Source organism: Colobus angolensis, unplaced genomic scaffold (assembly GCF_000951035.1).
Source record: "Colobus angolensis palliatus isolate OR3802 unplaced genomic scaffold, Cang.pa_1.0 Scaffold356, whole genome shotgun sequence".
NCBI lineage: Eukaryota > Metazoa > Chordata > Mammalia > Primates > Cercopithecidae > Colobus > Colobus angolensis.
Genome location: NW_012116888.1, coordinates 362,597 through 373,777, shown reverse-complemented (window position 1 = coordinate 373,777; position 11,181 = coordinate 362,597). Strand labels below are relative to the sequence as shown.

General features: G+C 41.9%; 1 protein-coding gene across 7 annotated transcripts in view; it reads left to right on the top strand.

Moving 5' to 3' along the window:
- The first annotated feature begins 1,249 nt into the window (after positions 1–1,249).
- The window catches only part of POLR1B (polymerase (RNA) I polypeptide B, 128kDa), a 35,948-nt gene continuing 26,016 nt past the window's right edge, over positions 1,250–11,181 (top strand). For 2 of the 7 annotated variants that reach the window (XM_011953082.1, XM_011953076.1), the window contains exons 1-6: positions 1,250–1,996; positions 6,140–6,307; positions 6,546–6,692; positions 8,049–8,181; positions 9,780–9,916; positions 10,696–10,919. In XM_011953082.1, coding sequence (XP_011808472.1) covers positions 1,820–1,996; positions 6,140–6,307; positions 6,546–6,692; positions 8,049–8,181; positions 9,780–9,916; positions 10,696–10,919 — 986 coding nt within the window. In that variant the 5' untranslated portion in view covers positions 1,250–1,819. Of the gene's footprint in view, positions 1,997–5,306; positions 5,398–6,139; positions 6,308–6,545; positions 6,693–8,048; positions 8,182–9,779; positions 9,917–10,695; positions 10,920–11,181 lie in introns of all 7 variants that reach the window. The other 5 variants (XM_011953078.1, XM_011953077.1, XM_011953081.1 and 2 more) reach the window with 5 other exon arrangements.

The following is an 11,181-nucleotide window of genomic DNA, read 5'->3' as shown; positions in this document are numbered from 1 at the left end:
AAGAGAATAGAACTGAGAGTCAAAAATAAACCCTTGCATCTATGGTGAATTGATTTTCGACAAGGAGGCCAAGAAAATTTGATGAGGGAAAGAATAGTCTTTTTAACAAATGGTATTAGGACAACTGGCTACCCACATGGAAAGGAATAAAGTGATATGCCTTTCTCACCCCGTATACAAAAATTAGCTCAGAATGGGTCAAAGACTTAAATGTAAGAGTTGAAACTACAAAACTCTACGTAGAAAATGTAGGTAAAAATTCCCATGATTGAAAAAGATCCAGTATTTGACAGCACAACAGGGTGACTGCAGTCAGCAATAATTTGTTGTACCTTTAAAAATAACTGAGGAAGTACAATTGGAATGTTCATAACATAGAAATGATGAATGCTTGAAGTGATGGAAACCCCATCTACCCTCCTGTGATTATTACGTTGTATGCCTGTATCAAAACATCTCATATACCCCCAAATATGCTAATTATGTACCCATAAAAATGTTTTAAAATCCTCATGACCTTGGATTACACGATGATGTCTTAGATATGATATAAAAAGACAGGCAACAAAAGAAAAAAAACACACTTCAAAACTAAAACGGTTTGCTTCAAAGGACACCAGCAAGAAAGTAAAAACCCACAGAATGGGAGAAAATATTTGCAAATCATGTATCTGACAAGGACTAGTACAGGCTATATAAAGAACTACAACTACTCAGTTGGCTGGGCGCGCGCGGTGGCTTATGCCTGTAATCCCAGCATTTAGAGAGGCAAGGCGAGAGGATCGCTTGAGGTCGGAAGTTCAAGACCGGCCTGTGCAACACAGACTCCCGGCTCAAATTTTTTATAAAAAGTGATATAGGAAGGAAAAGTACCAGGTGAACTAGGAAAAGGGGAAGTTGAGAGTAAGGAGGGACTCTCAGGGACAGAAGGATACTGGGTAGTGGTGGTTTAACTGTTTTGTGGTGATGGCTGCATGGTTGTATACATAGGTCAAAACTTAACACGTACACTTTAAATGTGTGGTTGATTGTATGCCAGTTACAGCGCAATATAGCTGTTAAACACACACACAATGAAGTTGAAAGGCCAGCAGCCATTCCCTGATTAATCAGTGTTCTGGGGAGGTAAAGGGCTCACAGGGACGCAAAGGATCTTCAGGCTGTAAATCCAGTTGGACGCCCCGCTGCCCTATCCCCTCCATCCGAGACCGCCCGATCCCTATCCCACCTCCCTCCCCAGGCTTCCCCCAGGACTCCAGCCCAGAAGATGCGAGGAGGTTAGCGGGGCCCGACCACTCCTTGGCTTCCCAGGGATGAGCCTCGCGAGTTAGGAGTTGGGTAGAGTCAGCCCCGGGCCCGGCATCCGCTTTTTCGTTGAAGCAACGACTTTGGCCGGATGACTCCCCAGTGTCGGCATCGGCGCGGGACTGGGAACAGGTTCAGGGAAATAGAAGAGAACCTGAGAAGACCGCTTTCCTCCAACCCTAATTGACTGAGCCAATGAGAGCCAAAGACGTCACATGCTCAACTGGGAGAGGAGCGGGTTTCCACCTGCAACATCTGCCGCAGAGGAGGGAGATGGGTGGGGCGGAAGATGGGAGAAAGGGAGGGCCCGCCACGCTCTAGTTGGTCACGGCCTTAATCGGCCCCTTCACTCGAAGTTTTTGGTTCTACGTCGACTCCATGAAACCCAAACCGTAGGGCCTAGGGCAGGCGGAACGAGAGGGAACTACATTTCCCAGCAGGCTGCGGAAGCGGGACTCCGGTCACTACTTCCGGCGTGTACAGAGCCTCTGGCGTTCGGTGTGCAGGTGGGCGCATGGATCCCGGCAGCCGGTGGCGGAACCTGCCCAGCGGGCCTACCCTAAAGCACTTGACCGACCCCTCTTATGGAATCCCGCGGGAACAGCAAAAGGCAGCGTTGCAGGAGCTGACGCGAGCACATGTGGAGTCCTTCAACTACGCCGTGCACGAAGGTCTCGGCCTCGCGGTGCAGGTGAGCGCGGGGTCCGCTGGCGCCCTTCCCGCGGCGAGGCCAATCTCAGGGAGATGGCTGGGAAGTCACAGTATGACCCTAAATGCATGTGCTCCTTGATCCTGACAGGCTCAGTGGGTAAGCGGGAAAGCACAACATGTTAAACAGGACGCGGAATTGGACCTCGTGGAACTTGTAGTCGAGGCGTCTTAAGAAATGTATTCGGCCGGGCGCGGTGGCTCAAGCCTGTAATCCCAGCACTTTGGGAGGCCGAGGCGGGCGGATCACGAGGTCAGGAGATCGAGACCATCCTGGCTAACACGGTGAAACCCCGTCTCTACTAAAAAATACAAAAAAATAGCCGGGCGAGGTGGCGGGCGCCTGTAGTCCCAGCTACTCGGGAGGCTGAGGCAGGAGAATGGCGTAAACCCGGGAGGCGGAGCTTGCAGTGAGCTGAGATCCGGCCACTGCACTCCAGCAGTCCGTCTCAAAAAAAAAAAAAAAGAAAGCAGTCCATGCCAATATTCTTGAGAACTGCTCTGCCAAGGGATTGTGTGGGCTACGGTGGGAGCAGATGGGCGGCGCAACTAATCCAGGAGTTTGAGAAAGGGCAGGATTAGATGAGTTCAAGAAGTGAGAAACGTACATTTCGTCCAGGGGAAGGGTAGAGCAGAGTCACATGCTTAGGGGACCCTACCTGTGGTTTTGTTGGGTAAGATTTGTGTTGTGAGAGATAGGAATAGAGATAATGTGGAGAGCTTTGATTGCCAGTCTGATTCTTGAACTCTGTTCGACAAATAATATGGGAGCCATTAAGATTTATTGTTTAGAAGGACTTGGTGGGGGTTATTTGTATTGTGCCTGGATTCTTACAGTATCATGTCTGTGAGAAAAAATACCTAATTAAAAGTTAATTGGGCCGGGTGCAGTGGCTCACGCCTGTAATCCCAGGACTTCGGGAGGCCAAGGCAGAAGGATGACTTGAGCCCAGGATTTCAAGACCAGCTTGGGTAACATAGTGAAACCCCATCTCTACAAATATTTAAAAAATTAGCGGGGCATGGTGGTGTGCACCTGTGGTCCCAGCTACTTGGGAGGCTGAGGTGGGAGGATGACTTGAGCCCAGGAATTTGAGGCTTGAATGAGCTATGATTGTGCCACTGCACTCCAGCCTTGGTAACAGAGTGAGACCTGTCTTTAAAAAAAAAAAAAAAAATCAAATTGAGAAATTTTAGAAAAGCACTAATTAATTTAAAAATAAGCCAGTTGGCTGGGTGTGGTGGCTCTTGCCTGTAATCCCAGCACTTTGGGAGGTCCAGGTGGATGGATCACTTGAGGTCAGGAGATCCAGACCAGCCTGGCCAACCTGGTGAAACCCCATCTCTACTAAAAAATAACAAAAATTAGCCAGGTGTGCTGGCACATGTCTGTACTCCCAGCTACTCGGGAGGCTGAGGCACAAGAATTGCTTGAACCCGGGAGGCGGAGGTTGCAGTGAGCCAAGATTGCACCACTGCACTCCATCCTGGGCGACAGAGTGAGACTCTGTATCAAAAATAAATAAATTAAAAAAAAAATTAACCAATTCTATGTTAACATTTTTATGAAAAATATTTTCCAAAGCAAAAAAGAAATTAGATGAATTGCATTATTAAAAATCTTTTTAATGTCTGGCTTAATGAAAAGACAACTGGATTCTCATGTCTGCTTCTGCATTCAGTCCCTTGTGATACATTGTTTTGGTTGAAGTAGATGAAGAAAATTTGACCCTGCATAGAAAATGATGCCACAACTTAGCCAGTACTATAATAATATAGTATTTGAAAATGTTTTGTAAAACACAGTAACATAAATGACTAATATTTATAAAGCCAAGGGAAAAAAAGTTATATTTTTTACTTACAAAACATAATTTTGCCTAGTTTCTTTGGAGTGAATTTCTCCTTTCTGTGAGTCAGAATTTATGTGTCTGTCTTTTCAAAATCTTTTCAAAATACAATTGATTTTTATTACTTGGGGATTCTATATTTGCAAATGCACCTACTCACTAAAATTTACTTCTGCAAAAGCACCATGTCCAGAAGAAGCGAAAAAGTTGAGTTGCTCAGTGTCCATTTTCCCAGCTGAGATCTAACAAGGTGATGCTCCGCCTTCTTGTTTTAAGTTCTTAAACTATAAACAGAGGTTGTCTTCACTATCTATTTAGTGCCATGTTTTGTGCTTTTTGTTGGTGATTTTGCTGTTTAAAGTGTCCCCCAAGCAAAGTATTAAAGTATTAAAGTTCTGTATAAAGTTCCTAAGCATAAGAAGGCTGTGCTGTGCCTTTTGGGGAAAATGTTAACACATGCATTTAACATAGGCTTTGTTCAGGCATGAGTTAGGGACTCGATAATATATATTAAATAAGCTGTCCTTAAACAGAAACACACATAATGCAAGGTTGTGTATTGACCAGTGAACGAAATCATAGGCTTTGTGGACGAAATCATAGGCTTTGTTCAGGCATGAGTTAGGGACTCAATTATATATATATTAAATAAGTTGTCCTTAAACAGAAGCACACATAATGCAAGGTTGTGTATTGATCAGTGAACGAAATCATAGGCTTTGTTCAAGCATGAGTTACGGACTCAATTATATATATATATGTTAAATAAGTTGTCCTTAAACAGAAGCACACATAATGCAAGGTTGTGTATTGATCAGTGGACGAAATCATAGGCTTTGTTCAGACATGAGTTACGGACTCAATTATATATATATATTAAATAAGCTGTCCGTAAACAGAAACACACATAATGCAAGGTTGTGTATTGATCACTGGACGAAATCATAGGCTTTGTTCAGGCATGAGTTACGGACTCAATAATATATATTAAATAAGCTGTCCTTAAACAGAAACACACATAATGCAAGACTGTATTGATCAGTTGATGAAATGTGACCAGAGGCTCGCAGGAAGCTAACCATGTATTTACCCTAGGAGCAGTGGTTCAGTATTGGCTAATTCAGTGTTTATGGCAACGTATAGAACATAACTATTGTGAATAACAACAGTTCACTGTATTTCGATCTAGATAGTGGAGCTGCGTCTTGAGAAAGCAAATCTTCTAATCTCTCCTTTTTTAAGCTCCATTCTTTTTTTTTTTTTTTTTTTTGAGACAGGATCTCACTTTGTCACCTAGGCTGGAATGCAGTGGCATGATTATAGCTCACTGCAGCCTCGACCTTCCAGGCTCAAGTGATACTCCCACCTCAACCTCTTGAGTAGCTGGGACAACAGGTGCGCACCACTATGCCTGGCTAATTTTTTTATTTTTATTTTTTGTAGAAATGGGGTCTCCTTATGTGGCCCAGCTGGTCTCAAACTTCTGGGCTCAAGTAGCCCTCTTCCCTCGGTCTCCCAAATGTTGGGATTACAAGTGTGAGCTACTGCATCTGGCTTTTATTTTTAAATAAAATATGAATTTCTAAAATAATACCAGCTTTAGATAAAATTTTAAAATTTAGAAAAGGTCAGTTAACTCACATGAGGGTGAAGGAGGAATACCTCCTTGGCATTCTTTCTTGGCACCATTTTTTCATTATCATTATTCTAAGAAAAGGCTGGGAGGTTGCTTGTAATTAATATATAGGAGAACTTGGTGATGCCCCTTCCTCAGAGGAGCAAAGCTTCCCCCACAGAATGATACGAAGAAGTAACTTCTGTGGAAGGGGAAACCCAGCCTGGCCACCATCTTTTCCTTTGCATGACTCTGGCTTCAGTATGACGTTGCCATTGTACATTAAGCATCTAGTCTTGAATCCTAAAGGATGTTTCCATATCCTTGCTCTATTAGCAGCAGTCCCATTTGTCTTGCTATGCACATAGACAAGGTAAGAATACACAAGGCTCTTGGTTCAGAGAACAGGAATTTTGTTCTGTTCACAGCTGTATCCCTAGAGCCTGCTACAGTCTCTGACACATGTAGTCACTCAAAACAATCTTGTACTAATAATGCATTATGGTTTTAAGTATTTAGTGAAGTTTTAACTGTCCTTTTTAGGTGTGTCATGATGGCATCATAGGCATCACTGTTTGTAGAACACACAAGATTTGGAAGAGTCTTAGAGAAAAAATGCCTTGGAAATGCAAGCAATTTAATCATGTGAATTGCATTTCAGGCTATACCTCCCTTTGAATTTGCTTTCAAAGATGAGCGTATCTCTTTTACTATTCTGGATGCTGTTATCAGTCCACCTACAGTTCCAAAAGGGACCATCTGCAAAGAGGTCAGCGTTTATCCAGCAGAATGCCGGGGTCGAAGGAGTACCTACCGTGGGAAGTTGACAGTGAGTACTAGTAACGCTGTGTGACTCAGCACTGCACATATTTGGGAGTAGGGCGGGTGCCTAATAAAGTTTATGCCAGAAATTGCTTTCTTGGTGCCGTTATCTAAGAGATCCCACCTTCTAAATCTAAGGCGTAAAATCATTTAATTGATCTTCTTCCTGAGTCTTTAAAAATACTCATTGTTCTCGCAAATGCAGATATTTCCGTTAAGTAACTTTTTCTCTCATTTTCATTTAGGCCGATATCAACTGGGCAGTGAATGGAATCTCAAAAGGAATCATTAAGCAGTTTCTTGGCTATGTTCCCATCATGGTGAAATCCAAGCTTTGCAATTTACACAGCCTTCCCCCAAAAGCCCTCATTGAGCACCATGAGGAGGCAGAGGTAATCACGGGCGTCTAAGTGTGAGACAGTAGAGAAGGCCTGGGTTGGGAGTAAGAAGACAAGAAGTGTGTCAGTGTTTTCTTTCTCTGCTCCAATTTCTGGATAGGTGAAAGAAATATCAGTATCTTGCCTGCATACAGTATATGACCCTGAATGACCATCAAACTAGACCGTATGAAAAAATGGCTATAAAATTAGAGAATATTATTGTTTGGGGGGAAGAACTGGTAGATTTTTCCCTTATTTTCTGAATGATAGAGACATACTTCCATGAATTTTTTTTTTTTTTTCAAGCTGTCTTAATCTACAAAGCTATCGTCAAAAATGTCTATTTAGCTGGGCATGTAGTGGCATGGATCTGTAGTCCCAGCTAATTGGGAGGCTGAGGCAGGAGCATCGCTTGAGCCCAGGAGGCCTGACTACAGAGAGCCATGATTGTGCCACTGCACTCCAGCCTGGGAGATAGAGTGAGACTCCGTCACTAAAAAAATAAAAATGTCTGCTTTGCTAACAGTAAGATTCTGTGCTCATATTAAATGACTTACATGCCTTCCCTTCATCATTTCTTTCAGCTGTATTAGGTGGCTTTGCAGTGTTGAGTTGAGGTAATCAAGACGTACAGACTGTGCCTACTAAATAGGTAGATGGTGTTATGTGGTGGGAAGAGGGTTTTGGTGTCAGATAGCTCTTCCGCTTATCAGTCTTGTGGTTTGGGGAAGTTAATCTCCCTGAGCCTCAGTTTCCTCTGCTGCAAATGGGCATAAGAGCTCTCCCACTCCTTGTTAAGGGAATTAAACGTTATGATAACAGAGTACCTAGTATAATATGCCTGTTTCATAGTAGACAATTGGTAAACAGTAGCTCTTTATTACAGAAATGTGATATTGAGCAGAGCTATTAAAAATATTTTTCTATTTAGCTAATCCAAATTTCTGGTTTCCAAAACTTTCATACAATCAAATGTTTGAACTTATTTGGGAAACCATACTTGAGTATGGAAGCAGAATGGTTACAGTTTTTATCTTTCAGCGCCTCTTTGGAGTAAGTTTTTTTTTAGTGTTGTTTGAAGACTGAAGTCATTTTAGGGGACAGAAGGCAAGTTAGGTTGAGTCTGTCTGATAGAGAGAAGTATCCTGTTTTTCTTCCATACTTTTTTCCTGTGTCCCTAGGACCTTTGTAATATAATTGAAAAAACTGTTAATTCACACAAAGACAGTGTCTGTGTACTGTTGTAAGTACATTTCGCCTCTGTGCTCCTGTTCTGTGTGTTGTACTACCTTTGCCTAGGAATGAGGTTCATGTCTACAGTTAGTCCTGTGTCTTTGTTTAACAAGTTGTAATTCATCTCTTTGGCAGGAAATGGGGGGCTATTTTATAATAAATGGCATTGAAAAAGTCATCCGAATGTTGATTATGCCTCGGAGAAATTTTCCCATTGCAATGATAAGACCAAAATGGAAAACCAGAGGACCTGGTTATACTCAGTATGGTAAGTTCTGGAGGTTATTAGAATGTTTTTTAAGGAAAATTTGAATTTTTTTTTTTTTTTTAAGTAGATGCATCTAAATAGTCTTTGATATTTTTTTCTTTCTTTCTTCTTTTTTTTTTTTTTTTTTTTTTTTTTCTGAGACAGGGTCTCACTTTGTCACCCAGGCTGGAGGGCAGAGTGGTGTGATCACAGCTCGCCATAGCCTCGACTTTCCCAGGCCCAGATGATCCTCCCACCCCACCCTTCCAAGTAGCTGGGACCACAGGCGTGTGCCACCATGCCTGGCTAATTTTTGTATTTTTTTTGTTGTTGTTGAGGTGGGGTTTCACCATGTTGCCCAGTCTGATCTCGAACTCTTGGACTCAAGCAGTCCTTCCGCCTCAGCCTCCCAAAGTGCTGAGATTACATGTATGAGCCACCGTGCCTGGCATTTCTTTTGCTTATTGTTGTTTTTCTATTGCGCATTCCTGTGTTGAGTTTTCATAATTGGGATGGAGGAAGAAATGGAGAGATACCAGTCAGAAGATACAGACTTGCAGTTACAAGATGAATAAGTTCTGGGGATCTGATGTACAGCCTGGCGATGATAGTAATACTGTACTGCTTACTTAAAATTTGATGAGTAAATTTTAAGTGTCTCAACCACACACACATGCACACATACACACAAATGATAACTATGGGTGGTGACTGATGTTTTCATCGGTTTGATTGTGGAAATCATTATAATATATGTATATGTATATTCAAGGTATTGTCCACCTTGAATATGATTTTTATCAATTATAAGCATTTTAAAATTTACAAAAATTTCATAGTGGAAAACCAACTTTCTATTATGTTTCACTTTTGCTAACTGAAAGAGCCTGTGTATTTTTGTTACTACTTATGAAGATGAAAGCTAGTCTGGCTTGGCCATAGGTGAGTGTGGGTCTTGGATGTCTTCTGGTTCAGGCTACTGTGGTACACCCCTCAGGTTCTCTGTCTGCCAGCCACCTGGCCTCTGTTTGAGCACTCTCTTTGACAATGCATGTTGACAGCATGTTATATTCTTGAGTAACCCTGACAGTTAAACAATTTGTCCTGATAGTTGAGCTAAAAATCAGACTTTAATTATAGCCATACATACTATACCTAGAAAAACAGCATGCCCGAATGTCTAGTCATTTTCTTTTGCATCAGTTGATGGTAGTATGTCTTAGTAGTCTTTGCCTGAAACTGAAATAAACTTAAAATCTAAAATTCCACTTTTCTCCATTGGAACCTTTAAATCAAGCACCATGTCTTGACCGGACTCCACAGTTTAAGGTGGAAAAAAGGTGCTAAAAGACGTGGATTCTGTCCTGGAGGGAAACTTTAAAGTTTCCTTAAATTCATAGCTTCAGTTATTTTACATTAGTGTTTCTCAATCTGGGTAGATTTTGCATGCAAGAGGACGTTTGCTGAGGTTTAGAAACATTTTTGATTGCCAGTCTTGGCTAAACTTAGTGATTTGGCTTTAATTGTGTCTAAGAGAGTAAGATTGTTCAGGAAAAAAAAAGATCGAAGCAATTATAGTACCAATGAGTTTCTGATTTTTTTGTTGTTTGGTTCAATAGGAGTTTCAATGCACTGTGTGAGGGAAGAACATTCTGCTGTCAATATGAACCTCCACTACTTGGAAAATGGCACTGTTATGTTGAACTTTATTTACCGGAAAGAACTGTTTTTTCTTCCTTTGGGATTTGCACTTAAGGTATGACTTAATGAATGCATTCTTTTGTTATGAAGAAATTCACTGGGGGTAGTATCCTGTACAGATTGGATGGATTCTCCTTGTTAAAATAATACTGTACTAGTTATCTACTGCTCTAAAACAAATTACTTCAAAATTCAATAGCTTAAAACATCAATAAACCTTTCTTTCTCACAGTTTCTGTGGGTCGGGAGTTTGGGAGTGCTTTGGCTGGGCAGTTGTGGCCCAGGGTCTCAGGAGGTTGCATGGAGATGTCAGACAGGACTGCAGTCATTTTGAGGACTTCCAAGGTGGCTCACTCACATGGCTGGCAAATCAGTGCTGGTTGTTGGCAGGAGGTCTCCTCATGGGGTTGCTCTCTACATGGCCCTTTCGGTAGGCTGCTTGAGGCAGCTGTCTTCCTCCACGTAGTTAGCTGAGAGAATAGAGGGCAGAAGATGCAGAAGACAAAAGCTGCAGTGCCCTTTGTGACCTACTCCTGGGAGTCTCCCATCATCTTTTTCACCACATTCTCTTGGTCAAGCAGCCCAGCCTTGATTCAGCATGGGAGGAAACCACACATGTGTGTGAACACCAGGAGGTCAGGACCCTGGAGGCCATATTGCTCTCTGGCTATCATACAAAGAATGCTTTATTTTAGAGAGTTTACTTTGATTCAGCAATAGCAGAGTGCTAATTTTACTTGAGTATTAAAAATAATGAGAGAAGATAATTGTTGCTGAATAGATACAATATTTTAGTTATTAGTGAGCAATTAAACCTTGTATTTTCTATTCTAGGCACTTGTCAGCTTTTCTGATTATCAGATATTTCAGGAGCTCATCAAAGGAAAAGAGGATGATTCTTTCCTTAGGAACTCTGTTTCTCAGATGTTAAGGATTGTAATGGAGGAAGGTTGTTCGACACAAAAACAGGTCCTTAACTACCTAGGTGAATGCTTCAGAGTAAAACTCAATGTTCCTGACTGGTACCCAAATGAGCAAGCTGCGGAGTTCCTGTTTAAGTATGTGTGCTTTGCCTAAATGTTTTTGGAGGGGTGGAGGGTTGTCAGTGGTTCTTTGTATTGGTTGCAGTTTGGGCAGGCGAGTCATTTGGGAATGAGAATGAATTTTGGGGTAGAATTCTGGTCCTTGCTAGCCGGGGGCTACCTTTGTTTTTGTGGCCCTCCTCACTTGTATTTTTTTAGTAGTCATGTTTTATTTTATGGTACTTTTTAACTTTTATTTTGAAATCTTTTCAGACTTCCAGAATAATGTCCAAATAGT